The 19922-nt window shown below is 37.8% G+C and overlaps 1 protein-coding gene across 1 annotated transcript in view; it reads left to right on the top strand.

The window, feature by feature from the left end:
* Positions 1-213: 213 nt before the first annotated feature.
* Positions 214-19922, top strand: part of ZFC3H1 (zinc finger C3H1-type containing) — a 65403-nt gene continuing 45694 nt past the window's right edge. The window contains exons 1-5 of the mRNA XM_027872258.1: positions 214-877; positions 10500-10916; positions 15139-15203; positions 19116-19314; positions 19615-19838. Coding sequence (XP_027728059.1) covers positions 214-877; positions 10500-10916; positions 15139-15203; positions 19116-19314; positions 19615-19838 — 1569 coding nt within the window. The remainder of the gene's footprint in view (positions 878-10499; positions 10917-15138; positions 15204-19115; positions 19315-19614; positions 19839-19922) is intronic.

The following is a 19922-nucleotide window of genomic DNA, read 5'->3' as shown; positions in this document are numbered from 1 at the left end:
GGAAGTTGGAGGACGGCGCTCCTTCGGTGTAAAAAGCGTCCGCCTCGGGGTAGGGGTGAGGCCCGGCCGGCCCGGTGAGTGAGGAAGGAAGGAGAGAAGGAAGGAAAGAAAGAAAGACAGAAAGAAAAAAAAGAGAAGCAGGTGAGTTGTATCTTTTTGGGTGGCGGCTGCCCCGACGGTGGGGGTGCGGCGTGAGTCCAGGCTGCTCCGTGGATGGCGGCCCCGGACGCCGCGGCCCCGGCCTCCAGCGGCCTCTCGCCTAAGGAGGAAGGGGAGCTGGAAGACGGGGAGATCAGCGACGATGACAACAGCCAGGCCCGCAGCAAGAGCAGGAGCAGGAGCAGCAGCAGCAGTAGCGGCGGCGGCGGCGGTGGCGGGTTGCCGTACCCGCGGCGGAGGCCTCCGCACCCGCCCCGGGGCGGTGGCTCCGGCTCGGGCGGCGGCGGCAGCGGAGGCGGGGGCGGCGGAGGCGGCGGCTCGTCGTCGTCGTCGTCGGCCTCGTCGCAGCAGCCGCCGAGGAGTTTCTCGTCCCGCTCGCGGCACCCGTCGGAGCGTGGCCCCCTCCGCGGGCCCAGCGGCGGCTACCGGCCCAAGGAGCCGTTCCGCTCGCACCCGCCCCCCATGCGGATGGCGTCGTCCTCCTCGCTGTCGGAGGGCAGCCCTCGGCAGTCCTTCTGGGAGCGCAGCCACATCGCCTTGGACCGCTTCCGCTTTCGAGGCCGGCCCTACCGCGGCGGGGGCCGCTGGGGCCGCGGGCGAGGCAGCAGCAGCGACCGGGGCGGCAAGCCGGCGGGCGGCAGGCCCCCGGCGGGAGGAGGGGGATCGGGCTTCGGCAGCGGCGGCCAGAGCTGGAGGGAGCCTTCTCCTCGCAAGAGCTGTATCCTTTCCGTGGGGGTGGTCGGGGCTGGGGACCCGGCCCCGATTCTCGGGGATCCCCTCGTCCCCGTTTCGCAACCCTTCCCGCTCCCCCGTCCCCAAAGTCTGGGTTTGGGAAAAGTAATGCCCAGGAGCAGCCCCGTAATAAGCTATGCCGTCTTTTATTGTTGTGGGATATTCATTGACTTGTCTACTTTCACAATTCATTCCACAAACGAGAAGCGCCCACAGGCAGTGCTGGGCGCTGGGATAAAAAGATCAAACAAAAAACCCCCCCACCCACCATAAAAAACCCCAAAACTCCAAACCACTCAAGTCCGTCAGTGCCTTGGAGAAACTTATATTTGGAGGAGTACAATACACACATGTAAGTAAATAGAATCTTGCACCAGGTAATCGCTTTGAACTCCTTTTAATTGTAAAATTTCCCATTACTCCGTTCATTTGCCCAACTCAAGTTGTAATTTTATTTAATGCTATCTTTTCTTGATGTCTTTAAAAGTGAAGGGAGAAAAATGCTCCACAAAGAGCTACAGGGAACCCTCTTATTCAGAATTGTGACCCTTTGATTTTCCTAGCCTCTTCCATTTTTTTCCCCTTGGTGTTTGCTGTTTGTTAGAAGGATCTTCAGATCTGGGTAAGTATGAACGAGACACACGTTTTAGTAAGTTTGGCTACTGATTGAGGTCTTGGGAGGGATTGGGATGGAAAACTTGATTTTTTTATTTTTATTTCTTTAAAAAATCACTGTCTTCAGGTACCAACCTGTGTGGGGTTGTAGAGTGAGTAATCTGGCGTTAAGAATTAGTGTTCATCCTTTTGAAACAGAATCCTCAGATTCAGAACTGGGAGGAGTTTTGGAGTTTTGGAAAGGATTGGGGCTATAATAGAGATGAGAGATTAAAGCTCAGAGTATCATATATTATCAGAGTTGCCAGGGGCCTAAGGTGTCCTGTATATTCTAAGTCAGGAAACATTTATTTAGGTCCTCCTATGTGCTAGGCACTCTGTTAAGTGCTGGGAGTACAAAATCCTTGCCCTCTAGGAGTTTACAATCAGGGATGAGCGGGAGAGGTGGAGACATCCAGTAAACAAGTGTGTTTCGACCAAGCTATACAGGATAATAGAAACAAATAAGAATCCTTTCTAAAGAAAATGGCCTTTGTTTGAAAGCCACGTCTCCATAGGTAGTCTGTTCCATCTTGAGTCAACTCATTGCTTGGAACTTTTTCTTTAAGTTGAATCTAAATTTGCCTCTTTGTTCAAATCCCTCAGAGGGGTTCTTGACTTTTATTGTGTGATGGACTCTCTTGGGGCTCTGGTGAAGCCCCTGGACTCTTTCTCGGAATAATGTTTTTAAGTATGTAAAATAAAATACATGTGATTGTAAAGGAAACCATTTATTTGAAATAGTTAACAAAATATTTTTTAAAAAAATCAGCCCCAGGTTAAGAACCTTTGGTTTTGAAGCTATACAGAAAGTAGCAGACTAATAATTTTTTCAATTAGAAATTAGACCACAGCCCAAGTCCATTACTCTTTTTTTTAATGGTATTTTATTTTTTTCCAATTACATGCAAAAATAGTTTTCAACATTCATTTTTGTAAAATTTTGAGTTCCAAATTTTTCTCACTCCCCTTGTACCTCCCCAAGACAGCAAACAATGTGATATAGGCTATACATGTACAATCATGTTAAATGTATTTCCACATTAGTCATGTTGTAAGAGAAGAATCAGAGCAAAAGGGAAAAACCATAAGAAAGAAAAATTAAAGTGAAAATAGCATACTTAGATCTGCATTCAGATTCCATAGTTCTTTCTTTGGATGTGGCTAGCGTTTTTCATCACAAGTCTTTTGGAATTGTCTTGGATCGTTGTATTGTTGAGGAGACTAAGTCTGTCCTAGCTGGTCGTAGCACAGTGTTGCTGTTGCTGTGTATAACGTTCTCCTGGTTCTGCTTACTTCACTCAGCATCAGTTCTGAAATCTGCCTGCTTACCATTTCTTATAGAACAGTAGTATTCTATTGTGTTCATATACCAGAGCTTGTTCTGTCATTTCCCCAATTGATGAGCCTGCTCTCAATTTCCAATTCTTTGCCACCATGAAAAGAGCTGCTATAAATACTTTCGTACGAGTAGGTCCTTTTCCCTTTTTTATGAGGTCTTTGGGATACAGACCTAGTCGTGAATCAAAGGGTATGCACAGTTTGGTTGCCCTTTGGGCATAGTTCCAAATTGCTCCCCAGAATGGTTGGATCAGTTCACAGCTCCATCAGCAATGAATTAGTGTTCCAATTTTCCACATCTTCTCCAACATTATCATTTTCCTTTTCTGTCATATTAGCCAATCTGATGCATGTGAGGTAGTACCTCAGAGTTACTGTAATTTGCATTTCTCTAATTGATAGTGATTTAGAACATTTTTTCATATGATTATAGATAGCTTTAACTTCTTCCTCTGAAAACTTGCCTGTTCATATCCTTTGCCAAGTCCATTACTCTTTTTTTTTCCTTTTTAGGCAATTGGGGTTAAGTGACTTGCCCAGGGCCACATAGCTAGTAATTGTCGAGTGATTGGTCTGAGACTGGATTTGAAATCAGGTCCTCCTGACTTCGGGCCAGTGCTCTATCCACTGCACCACCTGGCTGCCCCAAGTACATTACTCTTTAAAATAAAACATAAAACCTAAAACTTTTACCGAGCCTTATGGACTAGCTTATTTTGTGGTAACTACATAGGCATAGCTTTCTAAGCACTTTCGTTTTAACTATCTTGCTTGGCATGAATCCCATAGTGAAGTGATTCATTTGTGGGTATGTAACATTTACCTTTTTTTTTTTTTTTGGTGAGACTCTGAAGGCTTCTGTAATGTTACTTTACTTCAAGTGGATTTCATAGAATGATATAATTAGGAGAGACCTCCAGAGGTCCTGTTATAGGGAAACATTAATTTGCAAAATTGTGACACATTCAGAGACTTTGGCTTCTGTACAGGGGGAAAAAAAAGTTTGGAAGGAAAATTAATCCTCACTTCAGTTTTACCCAATGTGACTGCAAAGTCATTGGTGTTTCATTGTGTTCAGAAAGGAAGGAGGTGGAGAAGAGCTATAATCTTATCCCAGTGATGTTTATTTTTTGTGTTCATCTTACAGAAGCTTATGAGCCTTTTACAAGTAATGGTATAAAAAAGATACATTGAAAAATTTGGACCCAAAACTTTGAGTGGCACTGCTTTATGAATTAGCTAACAAGCAAGCAAAAAATGCGTGGTTTTCTGGACAGTCCTGTTACGAATGTTTCTGAGGTTTCACTACCTCTGGCTAATTTCTTAATCTTGATGATTTTTATGACTTGGGATCATAGGATCACAGATTTAGAGCCTTGAAGGGGCCTTGGAAATCATCTACTTCAGCCTCCTTATTTTATGTTTTAAAGAAACTGAGGCTCAGAAAGTTAAGGTTATACAGGTATTAAGTGACAGAGGACTCAAACCTAGGACATTCCAAATCTGCCTCTAGGTTGTATTTGATGCTAGAAGTATTTCCCTATTATCTTAACTCAAACAACTTTGAGATAAAGAGGGAAAAAAATGTCCCATGTTCTAAGATATTGAAAAATGGCATTGGTTACATAGAAGAAACTATTTAATTGCAGATAACATTTTGAATTCAAGGGTGCTTGCTTTACAGTGCAAACAAACAGCCTAAAAAAACCCCATATGCAACTCTCCCCAAAAAACCCAACTTTCTCAGAACCACCGATAATGTGGAATAAGTGGAGACCTTAATGTTAGTTTGGTAAATGATAAGCATGTTGCTCGTCACTGGAGTTAATTCATTGACCTGGGAGGATAGCTTTATTTTAATGAGCAGCTTCCAGAAGCAGAAACTGCCTGTACAAGATATGAGGTCACTTTCTACATGTGTGGGTAGGAATAACAGTGATAGAATTGACATGATAGAGATATTCCTCAAAAACTGAAGAGTATTCACTTAACATGTATATAGGACTACACCTCTCTCCCATCTTTCCCCAGAGACTTTATTGAAAATATGGTACTTTGTCATTTCAAGGGGTTAGGGAAATGAAAATTAACTTTTTATATTAAAAAATATGTATTCTCTACCCCTCTTGCCCACTTTTTCAGTTATTGTGTAGTTAATACACCCAATATGAGGAAAACATTGAAAGAAGGATATTGCTTTAATACTAGAAATTACTCGGAATGGGTAAGATTCTTTCCCTATATTTTAAGAAAATAAAGTATGGGAGCTGAGGTTCATCAACTGGTAATTATATATTTAAAAAACAGAACAGTTTCTACAGCTGTCGCTTTGCTGTGTTGCTTTTCTTTTCATAGATGCTGTACCTATAGTTTGTTTTTCTTCTGTATTCATCTACCGGTGAAGTATTGCTAACCTGTCTTAGAAATGGGATTTGTATGTGAGTTTGAAAAGGAACAGAGTTCCTAATCACCTTTGTGAAATAAGCAAATAAAATTTGGAATAGTAAACCATTTACATTAGTCCATCATATTCCTACTCTCCCAAAGTCCGCCTGGTGGCTTGGAGTTGACCCAAGGTTCTTAAGTCTGTAAGTGGAAGAGAAGCACTGGCAGGTCCTATAAAAAGGCATAGGTTTCAGGTTGCCAGAACTATAAGTTTGTCCTCAGTGGGGGGGGGGGGGGGGCCATCGTAGCCATTTCTGGAGAGCTACATTGCCAGGGTGGCTGCAAGATGATAGAGTTTTTGGACATGGCAATCTTAGACTAGTTTCAAAAGAGTTAAAGTCTTCTGTTGGTGAAGGGAATATCCAAACCAACAAATTCTTGAACATCCTTAGTATTATATTAGAGGTATTAGTATTATATTTAGATGTTATCATTGCTTTAATTAATTTGTTTCATTTAAATACATTAAAGGCCTTTTCGTTCTCCAAAGATTGTGTGAAAAAAGATTGCAGTAGTGTTTATGGTTCACTTCCAAAGATACAAAGTAAAGTGGATATTTACACTGCTTTCACGGTGTACAAAAAGTACAAAACACAAAGTACAGAAGCTTCATTTTACTCGTCTTCTGGTCCTCTGATTTAGGGCTGAGAGGGACATCAGATTGAGTCTAATCTTTGAAATGAGGCCTAGTGAAGTTAACTTGAGTTTTGGTGTCACACAGGGATTAAGAATGACGTGAGGAGTCTTGGATACTAATTGGATGAAATTACAGAACTCTTACACTGTATCTCCTTGTTGGACCTTGTATGTGACCCTTCATCTCCCTTCTCTGAGTATTTTTTCAGATGTCTCCCATGCCTGGAATGCCTCCCCTCCTCATCTCTGCCTTGAGGTTTCTCTAACTTCCTTTAGGTCTCAGCTTCAAGTCCTGTCTTCTTCCAGAAACTTTTCCCAGATCTCCTTAATCCTACTACTGCCTTTTCTTTGAGATACCTCAGTTGTCTATACATAGTTGTTTGGATGTTGTCTCTCCCATCAGACTGAGCTCCTTGAGAGCAGGGACTGTCTTTTTTGCCTGTCTTTGTGTCCCCGGCTCTTAGCCCAGTGCCAGGCACATAGTAGATGTTTGATAAATGCTAATTGACTTGACAGCATTTCTTTTAGTAAAACTTGTTTTCAAGTCTTACTTAAAGTAGATAGATGCTTCTTTCAAAAAAAAATTATTTCAAAATACCCAAAAAACTTTTCAAAAAATATTAAGCAGACTTACAAAAGACAAAAACAATTAACTAAATGCTTAGCTTTTGAAAAAGTAGAAGCCAAGAAATAAAAAAAAAGTTCACGTCCCCTTCCAAACTTTGATACTTTTGAATTTTTCTTCTTTCTGTGTGTGTATTGTTAGTACCAGCAGTGTGAACCTAGGCAAGACACTTAACTGCTTAATGTGCCTCAGTTTCCTCATCTGTAAAAATGAAGGGGGGTGGACTCTTTTTTTTTTAAGGCAGTTGGGGTTAAGTGACTTGCCCAGGGTCACACAGCTATTAAGTGTCAAGTGTTTAGTATGAGGTCAGATTTGAACTCAAGTCCTCCTGACTTCAGGGCCAGTGCTCTATCCACTCTGCCACCTGGCTGCCCCCAGGGGGTTGGACTCTTACTAAGGTCTCATCCAGCGCTAAAGCTACAATCTAATTCTACTGCTTTGCTTTACATAAAAAGTGATCTTTTTATACTTCTTGTATTTGCTTTTTTTAAAAAAAAAAATGACCTGTGGCTGCCAGAGATTATGAAACCAGGCAAGGATTGACTTTGATGAAGGCACTGGATCAGTGTGAAACAATTCCAGTGCAAATTGGGAACTGATAATGACCTTTTGAGTTGTTGGAACACCACCTTGCTTATTTCTTGTTTGAACTACAAATTTCGAGATGCTCAGATTGAGGATTTGTTGGTTACATAGGGAGGTGGCTTTAGAAAGTTTATTCACTTACTAACCAAATGTTTGAGTATTTAATTTGGTTGCTGTAGAGGAAGACAGTCTTCCATAGGCTTAGCATTAGCCCGTTACTTTTTTCAGCATTTTCTTAATTGGGGTAAGGCCTGTTCTTCCCTTCCCTCCCCTCCCCTTTTTCTTTTATTTTCCTTCAGTCTTGTTTGGTTTATTGGGCTTATTTGTTTTCTTTGATTGGTTCTGGAACAGTGACTAAGTAGCTGATGATATATAACATATATGAAATATATATGTATGATATATGTAATATATATCATAAAACATTGCCATTCTTTTACATAAAAGGAAACTGAAGCTTAGTTTAAAGTCACAACTGAACCAATAAATGATTTGTAAACAAAATAACATTTCAGGAAAATTTCTTAAGACATATTTGACACTTTATCTGTCCCATTTAAAAGCAGGAGTCAAGTTGATGGTTAACACAATTATAAAGTATTGAAAATTACTTTGACTTTAAGGATTTTTTATGGGGAGAAAAATTTCAAAATGAAAAACGAGTACTCTTTGTGGTCCTATCATTTTTTGAAAATGACCTTTAAAAATACTTCTTTTTTTGTTTTTTTCATTGCTGGTTGTGTTGGTTCTAAATCTGTTGTTTGAATAGATTCTAAATCTAAACATAAGCAATGTTTAAGATGAACAAGTAAGTCTTAAAAATTTGATAACATTACTATGAAGTTGACACACATGAACATTTCCTCATACAAAAAAGAGGATTTTGTATGGCACCATGAACCTTGATTTACATAGTAAATTTAACTTGATAGTTCCAGTATTGCCTTTTTTTATAGCCCCTTCTGAACTTCCTTCTGCTTTTTTTTTTTTCTGGGTATATTTTAAATGATTCATTGATGCTCTTTTTCTTTTGTTAGTGATTACTTATTACACTATGATTACTTATTCCTGGTTTCTCCTCATAACTTATATGACCTTTTTCCCCCATAAAATAAAAACTCTCTGCTATAACATATTTTCATGCACAACAAATCAACACAAATACAGATCAGTTGGCCATGTTTGAAAATGTGTGTCTCAGTTTGCGCTTTTAGTCTACCTCTCTGCCAAGAGATGGGAAGCATGATTCATCATCAGTCTTCTGGAGTTAAGGTTGGTCATTGCATTGATCATAATTTTTATGTCTTTTATAATTCTTTTCCTCACAGTATTGAAGTTGTATAAATTATCCTTGTTCTCACTTCCCTCTGCATCATTTCATACAAGTCCTCTCAGGTTTCTCTAAAGCCATTTTTGTCATTTCTGATATATAAACTATAATATGTAGCTAAGTGGATAGTGTTCCATTACATAGATTTATCATAATTTGTTCAGCCATTCCCCATTTGATGGGAATCCACTTTGTTTTCAGTTCTTTGCTACTACCACCACCACAAAATGCTGCTATAAATATTTTTATGTATCCTGGTCCTTTTCCTCAGTTTTTGATCTCTTTATAGGATATATGACTAGTGGTGGTATAGCTGGGTGAAAGGGCATGCACAATTTAGTAACTTTTTGGGTTTATTTCTAAAATGCTTTCCAGACTGGTGCCACCATTTTACCCTCCTCAACAAGACTTTAGTATGCCTGTCCTTTCACAGCCCCTCCAACAATTTGTCATTTACAATTATCTTATTAGTGATTTGGAACATTTTTTAATATGGTTGTTGATAACTTGTCTTCTTTTAGAATTGCTTAATTATATCTTTTGACCATTTATCAATTGTGGAATGCCGTGTTATGTATTTGTATAAATTCTCTTATATCTAATGTTAGATTTATCAGAGAAATTTGTTTCAAAGCTTTTTTCCCCCTAGTTAATCATTTCCCTTCTAATTGTAACTGCATTGATTTTGTCAAAAACTTCAATTTTATGCAGTAAAACTTGTTCATTTTATCTCATTGTTTAATGAAGAACCCTTTCCCTATCCACAGTTGCTAAAGGAATTCTTTTCTCTGTTCTTGTAAGTTGTTTATGACTTGACCTTTAATAGCTAGGTCGTATCCATTTGGAGCTTATTGTGGTATCATAGTGTGAGTTGTCCCAAACCTAGTTTCTACCTGACTGTTTTCCATTTTTCTCAGCAGATTTTGCTGAATAGTGAATCCTTGTTCCAGTAGTTGGAGTTTTTGGTTTTATTGAACACTGCTACCATGTTTCTTCTGGGTCTTGTGTACCACTGACCAACCTTTCTGTTTTTTTAACTAGTACTGAATAGTTTTGATAATTATTGTTCTTGTAGTATAATTTGAGATCTGCTAATTCAAGGCTTACTGCCTTCCCACTTTTAAATAGTGTTCAGTTTGTGTCTTAAAAAAATTACTAAATTTCTCACTTTTGAGGTAAAGACAGGAAAGATAGGTTATTTCTTGATTATTTGTAAGTCTAACAGGTTGTGCTGGGGATCTGTAGAGGGGCCTAAGAACCATTTTTCTGTTTTCATGTTAATGTATGCTTCTAATAGACCTCCCTGAGGCTAGACTAACTTGCCATTGATACTAGGGCTAGTACCTGGCTAATAGCAATTATTAATATTGAATTAAGCTTTGATTCTGGTAGTTTGACAGAGGTTTCATCAAACATCTGTTAAATGGTGGATGTGTAGGGGTTGATAAATGATGACTTTCTTTATCTGGTCATTGATCTCATCTGTACTTTCCAAGCAGGTTGTATACTATGCCTTGAAAGCACTTCCCCCTTTTCTTTAAGGGCCTGCTCGGCTGCCACTTCTTCCATGAAGCCTTCTCTGTTGTTCCCAGCTGAAAGTGATCTTTCTCCCTCAGACTTTCTTACAGCGTTGTTTCTGGATCTCTGCCTTGTTCCTTTCCCATTCTGCCTCGTGTCATACTTATTTGTGTACTATGGCTGCCTTACAACCAATAGTTCTTTTAAGGTGGGGACTGTGTCTTTTTTATCTTGGTATCTCCAATGCCTAGCACATTACTTGGAATATTACAGCTACTTAATTCGTGTATGTTGAATTAATATTTTTAGGGATCACAAAACCTTTTAAGAATTTTAGAATTCTTGTTTCATGCAAAATATAATTGAAGAACTCCAGCAAAAATGAAGAATTCCCTTGAAAGTTAAGTATTTTTCTTAAGTAGAATTATGGGAAAAAAAATCTGTTGAACCAATTTTTCTTAACGGACTGTTCAGCTAAAAGTTTTGGAAGGTCTCCATCAAGAAAACAGAGTTACTCATCCAAAAATGAAAACTGTGGGGAAGAAAGTTTTGAAGACTTGCTTTTAAAATATAAGCAAATTCAATTGGAACTTGAATGTATTAATAAGGATGAAAAACTGGCTTTGAGTAACAAAGAAGAAAATATGCAAGATGATGCTAAAATATTGAATTCTGAGGACCAAATAATTACAGAGAATGTCAGTATTATAAAGGACCCAGTAAAAGAAGTACCTCCTGAGGAGAAAAAACAGGTTAAAACTTTTCAGGCATTTGAACTGAAACCTCTCAGGCAGAAATTGACTTTACCAGGAGATAAAAACAGATTGAAAAAAGTTAAAGATGGAACAAAACAGCTTTGCCTAAAATCAGAACCTACAGAATCCAGTCAAGGTAACTGAATTGAATATTTCATTTGTATGGTGTGGCGCTGATGTAATTTTTTTGTGATTTTACTTTAGAAAATTGAAAGGAGGTTTGATTCACCTCACATAATGTTACGCAAATGATGTGTTGCATGTTTGTTGTTAGAGGATCAGCCTAGCTAAATTCCTAAGGGGTTCATCAACATGTTAGTTTCCCGGTGACAGTTTTTCAGCCATAATAATAAAATAATAATAAAAGGTGTTACAGTCTGTGTTAGTGGGATTGAAATTATTCATTCCTGAACTATTAGTGTTGTATTTTAGAAATACTTTTTTAGGTCAAGTTTAATGTCCTAATTTGTTTTATTTATAGATTTTTGCATTAGTATTTAAAAACAGATTTTATGGAAAACTTGGAAATGGAAACTTGTTTCAGTTTTATTCCCCTAAACTTAAAACAGAGAAGAATAGTTTTTAATTAAGAACTTAAAAGATTAACAGTGTTGTTGGTGATTCCCAGGTCAGTTATCAGAGTCCGTGTTTGTATCTGACTACCTTAGGACAAAGTACTGGCTTTTGCATATAATTGAATTGTAATATTTGACAGTTTCCATTTTGTTTGCAACTGGTTGTAATCAGGCTTTACAACAGGCAATGGCAATTTATGTCATCTATCACTTTAGAGATGATTTTTAGTAGTCTTGAAGTCTACCCTAGATACATTGTGAAGGAAAGGCTTTTCCTCTCTTCTCTTTGCTCCTTATGTGGTGGTTAACTGATTAGCTTCTAAAAGACTTAAGGTCCAAGCCTCCTCAAAGGTATTTGTATTTTAATAAAATCCTCAAAGGAATGAAGGAGGGGGAAGTAGTTTATTAACCTTTTCTCTATAGTTATCCTACTTCTCATTTCCTACTCTTAAGTCTTCCCTAATGAGGTGTACTCAATCACAATCTGTGGAGTAATTGTTGAAAATGTTCTAAGGACTATTTCTGTATTCTGTCTCCCCCCTCCTTTCTCCCATTCTCCCTCTCCTCCCTCTTTCCCTCTACCCCTTCTATTCCCTCTCCCCTCTCTCCCCCCATCTTCCTCCTCTCCTCCTTCCTCTCTCCTCTCTCTCTCTCTTTCCCTCCTTGCCTTCTTTCCCACCCCCACCTCCAGTCTCCTTTTTGTGGGTCTGAGGTCTGAATTACAGTACTTAAGAGTAAGACCAACTTGAAGGGTTTTTATTACCTCAGTTGACCTCAGTTTCTATTCCTCAGTTGCTTTAATGTTTAAAAAAACTTAAAAATTAGCAGCAGTAGTACTTTAAAATTATGTACTTTTCTAACATGCGTTTTTTATATAGTTCCCTCTCTCATGATGTTATAATATATTTAGCAAAATGAACAGATGAAAAATGTAAAGATATACAAGCATTTGGACTCATCACAGTCCTCAATGTGCTATATGAAGAAATAGAAATGACAGTAAAGAAAATATGCGAAGAGTAGCAGGACCTGACTAAGTATACAGATAGGAATTCTATGCAACACAATTTGGGGACCATTGAGGGATTAATTTTAAAAACAGTTGAAAGGAGGATTCCAAACTCTCAAGAAAAAGGAGACAAAAGATAATAGCCAAAAAAAAAAGCTACCAAGAAAATACCAATGACTGCTCTACCCATATGGTCCCATCTTTACAAATTTTATGAGAACAAAATTTGCCTTGACGTCTTCCTTAATGAAGGTTTGACAAGGGAATAGACAGGCTTTTGCAAACTATGCTGCAGCAAGCCACCTCTTTACAGCCACAATTTAGTGAAGGGGTAGAGAGTATAAGATCCTACTGTGCTTATTATTTCTTGATTGTAAGAAGAACGTTTTGAATTGGAAGAGCAAGAAGTTGCCTTAAAGTCTTTTGTAACAAGCTTTCTTCCATGTATAAATCAGTATTATGTAAGATTCCTTGAAGATATAACAACGTAGAGTTTTTTGATACTTTTGAGTATTATCAGATGAGGCATAAAATAAATAAAAAGTGTGCTCACCAAAGGCATTTGATACTATCATGGAGGATGTCCAACATAGAGTACAAATTGAAGAATTCCTCATAGATGATGAGTTTCTCCAGGTGTTCCTGTTTGTGGATTAAATTGTGCTGATTGTATCAAGTGTTTCAATGCTACAGAATATCCTAAACGAGATTCATAATCAGTTGTTTGGTCTATCTACACTGGAATAATCCAAGAGCTTATTGCCCAAATTATGACAGTAGGATGAACAACCTATAGAGATCAGTATTAGTACATTTATCCTGGACACACATTCCTGGCGGACATTGAGTAAGTAGGAGGAGCCAAGTGGGCTGGATTGCTTTCAGGAGCTAACTTTGCTGAAACAAAGACTCAGTTTTTTAACATTCACAGTGTACTCTTGAATCCCATATGGCTCTGAGTTATGGAACCCTCTGAAGAATCAGAGTTGAGGGATGCTTTACAGGCTTTGGAGGGGCTCATGGTGGGCATGAGTAGGCAACATGTTAACAGTTAAGATTAAACAGAAGAAGTAGCATAAGGAGTCTGACCAAAGTGATGGTATGACTAGAAAGAGTGAGGAGTGACTGGCGGATAGCCTGCATTGTCTATTAAAATCTGCACTATCAGGAGATCTAGAGAAAGGCACATTGCCTGGGCCCCTGTGGAGAATGTGTGAGGGGATGTGAAGGAGAGGCCCAGATAGAGTGTGGTCTTCACTCCTGGACAGTACGTACAGTGTGCAGTGCACAAGATCACAAATTCAGTGAAATATCCATAATGCATTCCTGTGAAGGCAGTATGTTATCTTCACAGATGAAGAAACTTCGTTAAAACTTTTGTTAATCCTTTAAAAAACATTTCTGCCATTCCCAACCTTGCCTCCCCCACCTTCATAGAAAAAGCAGCACAATGGCCATGACTGATGCTTTGCCTCGTTCTGCACATATAGTGTATCAACTCAACGATGAGAGGTGGGAGACATACTTCAGCAGTCCTGGAGAGTCACGATTGGTGATAGCACTGAGTTCTGTTCTTTCAGGGATATTTTTTCTTTGTCATTGCAGTGATTGTGTTAATTGTTCTCCTAATTTTTCTAATTTTACTCTCGTAAAGTCCTAAGTTTTCTGTGAATTATCTCTGTCATTTCTTATAGTGCCACAATATTCCATTTTATACTTATAATGTTTTATTTAGCCAGACTCTTAATCATTGTGTATGTGTTTGTCCTCCAGTTTTAAGTTTTACCCAGTACTCTCTAACTAGGGCCAGCAGGTCTTGTCTCCCAATCCCCCTACACTTTCCATTTTATCTAGATCCCGAAGTCTGCTAGTGGGGATTGTGTAGAGTAAATACTTAGATATGTGGGAGCAATGGCCAACATTTTATATTTAGTTCTTGAAGTCTTGTTAAATTGTACATTAAAATTCACCTTCTTGGTTTTTAAGACTTACAGCAGTTAATGATAGTCTGAAGTTTGTCTGTAGAATGTCTTAGTTTTTTCTTTTTCTGGGTTTGAAATCTAATGCTATTTGGTTACTAATCCATGTTCTACTTGAAATAAGTTTGGTGGATTTGTTGCTAATGAGCAGTGCCCACATTAGCAGTGGAATCATGTTTGGAACACAAATGTTTTACCATCTGCTTCTCTGTTCTACCAGTTTACCAGAAATCTGGGCCTAATCCTGGAAAATCTGGACGTGTGTGAATGAATTTAGATTGTAAAAATTTGCAGTATATCTACCTATGCTGTATCTGCTCTGTGGATTAATGGAGGACTTTTCCAGATTTCACCTTAGTATAGTCTGTGAGTGAATTAAATACTCACATTTTCCGGGTGATAGTTTTATTTTCTAAGTTTGTACTGTTGTAATGAAGCTGCCTCCCCCCCCCCCCTTCCCAATTATCCGAAGGTAGTTTTGGAGTACTTATTTTAAATCTGGAAGTAGTTTTAGGGCACTTTCTTTTTTCTTTCTTAAAATAAAACATAATGGATCAAAATATTAAAGTTTTAAAATTGAACGGTATGTATTATAGGAGTTTTTTTAACCTTTCATACTAGCACTTCCTTTTAAGTGATGAGAAAGGCATAAGAAAACATATTTGGCCCTTTGTTTTTATTATTGGCATTAACTTTAATAATCCCGTAGTCTTAATATTGGCATAGATAGTATTGTTTTTCTGTAATTTTGTTGTGTATAACTAAGCATTCAGAAGTTGCTATCTTATTTTAAAGGATTAGAAGACAAAGAACAAAGTTTAACAAGAAAGATTAGCACTTCAGATCTCCTTTCTGAAAAGGTAAGGAATTTGCTTCGTATGCTTGGAGTGATGTATAAGCATTATTTATTGGGCTGCTTTTCTTTTGAGTTTTCCGAGAGAGGAATTCGGAGTATCTCAAGGAGGAAGACATCTCCGAGGCCAAATAGCCCACCCAAGTGACTAAACGGGAATCCTCTCTTGACATCATCTCTGACAACAACTTGTCAACTTGAACAACTTGATTTTAATTGGTCAGAAGTACAGATCACATACTTTAACAATGCACACCACACAAATGTGTGACATGAATGCTTTGGGAGAGGCATAATTTTATTTTCCTTTAGCTCCATTTTGCTGGTTATTTAGCTTGCTTACTTTGAAATGGACTTTGTTTGGAGATACCTTGTTTTTTTTTTGTTTTTTTTTTTAATCTTTTAAATTTAAGAGAATACCTGCCTGAGATTTGCTAGTTAGAGGGTAAGTAGTTCTAGGGAAAACATAAATGAGCTTTAGAAAGAACCTTATTGCTCAGACTTTTTGTTAGTGCTTAATTATAATTTATTAATAATGTGATACATTGTGGTGCAGATTATGTCCCTATGGAAATCTCTTATAACGCTTTAAAAACTGGAGCTTTAGTGATTTCCATTGAAGTCCTTGAATTAGTAACCTATGTAAATGTGCTTTATGGAGCCTCACTCAGCCAGGTGTAAGATCTTGAACAGGTAAACCATTTTGGCCCTGTATTTCTTTTATCTATAAAATAAGGGGTTGGACTTATATGATAATAAAAATCTTTTTTACCTTAAAAATTCTCCAAGCCCAGGATGACTTTGGGGGAGAAAAGAGTTTTGAGTATATTTGTAACTGCTGTTGAAATTTTTCTTCTGATACTCATTCTAGCATTAGTTGTAAACTAGGCCTAACAAGAAAATACTTGCAGATATAAAAAGCTTTAAAAAATACTCACTTTCATTAAGCTCTCTTAATTTAGAAGGCTAACTAATGCCTCAACTCGGTGCAAAGATGAAACCAAGTAGAGTACTTATTTTGGGGTTCTGCGTAATTCGGTAGGCTCTTGCTAGAACAAGCCAAACATTGCATTTATATATGATATCTGGGGTCTCAGTATAAAAGAACTTTTGTTTTGCTAATTCAGTAAAGGTTAATTACAGAAAATTACTTGATCTTCAGATGAAATAAAATAATGTCATGCCCTTTCAGAGGGGAGAGTTTAAGGCTTCCACAGCAGTTTGCAGAACATAAAAAAAATGCAGACCAAGTGGAGTGAGAGTTGTCTTGTGCTAACTAAGTCAGAGTATACTGTAGTTTATAAAAGTTTCTCCCAAAAACTATGTAAGATTTGCCATTTTCTTTATATTTGATAGAAAAAAGTATTAACTCCTTTTCACTTGTGCAAAATAGTAACAAGTCATTGCCAATTAATTTGCACGATTTTTGGAAGAAAAATACTGTAATGGTTGGAATATTGGCTGGATTCCCTAAAAGTGGGAGGCGGGGAGAGAATTGTAGGTATAAACTGAAAATACCATTGATTACAGTGCATACTAAGGTTTTATGTAAACCATAGTTGGGTCTGTCTATATTTAGAACAAAGCCTGAGTATAAATATAAGATAGGATCAGAGTTCTGGACAATAATCCAAGATATGTCCTGAAGTGTTTTGAAAAAAAAAATTATTTTGTAAGGAAGATCATTTTCCTACATTTTGAGTTGTTTTTCTGTGAGAAAATTGGGATTCCAGAAAAAAAATTTGTTCCTGGTCGTTTTAGACAAGATGTCTTAGGATACCTGGGGAAAGAATTTATTACATATAATAGAATGGTGTTTGGGTGTTTTCCTCTAGTTCATAGGCCATAGAACTAGAAAGGGACGTTAGACATTATCTGGTCTAGTTTTTCTTTTTACTGATGAAAGATACTGAGCCCCAGAGAAGTTAAGTGATTTCGTGTCACACATAGTAGCAGGGCTGAATTTGAAATCAATTCTTTGATGTTAGTTGCAGTGCTTTCCATTCTATAAATCAAGTTTTTCGGCCTAAAAAGAAAGAATGAATTTTTTAATGATAGCAAAGTGTAAGTATTTGCATGTAGGGTGATTTATGCAAGTTTTAAAATCCAGGTGAATTACTTACGTTAGGTATTATTCTCTACTGTTCTGCTGAAAAAAAGTGCTGTCTTTCAGGTTGGTAGTTCACAAAATGATGAAATCATTGATTAAGATATTAAAAAAAACTGCTTTCTGATCAGTTTTGCTTAGGTCCATAAGTTTTTGGGGATATATAATGTAGGTCTATAATTTTTTGGGGATATATAATGTAGGTCTATAATATTTTTTCCTTTTTTTAACTTCTAAAGTTTAAAATGTAGGAGAAATGTTCTTAAAGTTGGCATTTTTAAAAAACTGTGTTTGAGTTTTTCTTTGTAGGGAATTTCTTTTGAGGAAGTACCTACAATGCAGATTGACACTTGCTCTCCAATTTTTGTCTAAGCTGCTGGGGCAATAAGAGGTAGTTAAGTGACTTGCCCAGAGTCTTTTGGCCCTATTTGTTGAGGTTGGACTGAACCCAGCTCTGTCAGAGACCAGCACTCTTATGCCATGTTGCTTCTCTATTTGAATTACTAAGACTTGTAATGTGATGGTGGAATCTAAATATTTTGCTAGGATAGGTGATTTTGTGGAGTTAACAGTGAATTTCTCACTTTCTCACCTTTCTGCTTTCTTCAAAGTTGCCAGCTGGGACACAAGTTCACATCAGTCTTTCAGGGGGCAATCCTGTCACAGCTGTGACAGGATGGGGGAAATCGAATTTCCCTTAGTAGCACTGAGATCTGCCTACACTTGAAGAGTGACAATAATTTTGGTAGCATAGTAGCCAAAGACTTGGAATTAAGGGGGTTGTCTTTTTAGGAGGCATTCGTACCTTTTCTTTATCTTTACCTCCTTTACTGTTATCCTCTAGATACATCTCCAGTCTTTTTACTCCTTATTCGTCTCCATGAGACACTGGTCTCCTGGCTATTCTTTAACATGTACTCTGATCACTGACTGAGCATCTTCACTGGCAGTCCCTGTGTCTGGAATTCTCTCTCTTCTAACCTCATCTCCCCCTGACTTTCTTCTGGTGCCAGTTAAAATATTACTTTTTGCAAGAGTTCTTTGTCGATCTCTCTTAATGCTAGTGCTTTCCTTCGAAGATATAAATCTCCAATTTATCCTGTTTACATCTCATGCATACATAGTTGATTAGACTATTTATATCTCATACATACATAGTTGATTAGACTGTTAGACATATTAGACTATGAGGACCTTGGGAGACAGGACTGGTTTTGGTTTTTTTTTGGTTTTTTTTTGGTTTTTGTTTACCCTTCTTTGTGCTCCCAGCACTTAATTCAGTACCTGGCACATAAGTAGGTACTTAATAAATGGTGTTTTGACTTCTTAACTGTTTCTTCTATCTGATACCATGTTTTGGCTCAACTGGGAAGGCAGAGTAAAATTTTATTTCAACTTATTTTCTTCAGTATTTTTTTTGACTTATCCTTAGTTGAGGATTCTTGACTGTTTTTTCTCTTTTTCCGATTTCCTGCTTTTTGCTTAGGTTCATTTGAAAAGCCTGAATCAAGGTGAAATATTCTATTGTACATAATTTAATTTTCCAGTTTTTCAATGATGGGAATTAAATGTTTTTATTAAGTTTACATCATACATACAAAATATCCTGAAGCATTAGATTTCTTGGAATTTGTATTTAATGTTGCTTAAAAGTAGACCAATAAGTTGGAAGATTTAGAAAAATTTCAATACCTTGAAAGAGTTAAGCTTTTGGGGGGCGGAGTGTGTGGACCTTGGGGGGACAGGATAGTGGCAGTAACATTTTGAAATGTTAAAAGAAATTTTATGACTGCGTCTTTCTTGTTTTTAAAGAAACTTGGAGAAGACGAAGAGGAGCTGTCGGAGTTGCAGCTTCGCCTGCTGGCTCTTCAGTCAGCCAGTAAGAAGTGGCAACAGAAAGAACAGCAGGTGATGAAGGAAAGCAAAGAGAAGTTGACGAAGACGAAAACGGTTCAGCAAAAAATTAAAACCAGCACAAAAACGCATTCAGCCAAAAAAGTTAGCGCTACAGGTGATTTTACTTTTACACAAATACCTTTTCACTGGATTCTTATGTGATTAAATTTGCCAGATGTCAGTTTACAGACCTTGTGACAGACTTACTGGGTCACAAGGAGGTTACACAATGGTTATACCTTCTAAAAAATTGAGCATTTAAAAGGGCACTGAAGTGTAAATAATGTTAGTAGCCCATTATTGTTTTTTTGGAACTTTGTCTGAAAAGCTCCTAAACAAAATTTACTTCTGTACATAGGGGTACTTATTAAAATATTTTTCAATCAAAAATATTTTTAAAATTTCTCTATTAAAGCTAAACAGGCCTTGAGAAAACAGCAAACAAAGGCATGGAAGAAACTACAACAGCAGAAAGAACAAGAAAGACAGAAAGAGGAGGATCAGAGGAAACAGGCTGAAGAAGAGGAGAGAAGAAAAAGAGAAGAGGAAATCCGGAAAATCCGAGATCTCTCAAATCAAGAAGAGCAGTACAATCGGTTCATGAAGCTAGTAGGGGGAAAGAGGAGGTCAAGAAGCAAAGTAAGGCATGATCAATCTTGGCAAAAGAGGGGTTTCAGGCCTTCTCAAGAACAGAAGACCGCTACTAACCCTTTAACATGCCTA

The sequence above is a fragment of the Vombatus ursinus genome, unplaced genomic scaffold (assembly GCF_900497805.2).
Source record: "Vombatus ursinus unplaced genomic scaffold, bare-nosed wombat genome assembly UNPS02003292.1, whole genome shotgun sequence".
NCBI classification, from domain to species: domain Eukaryota; kingdom Metazoa; phylum Chordata; class Mammalia; order Diprotodontia; family Vombatidae; genus Vombatus; species Vombatus ursinus.
This window is presented reverse-complemented; position numbering and strand designations above follow the sequence as displayed.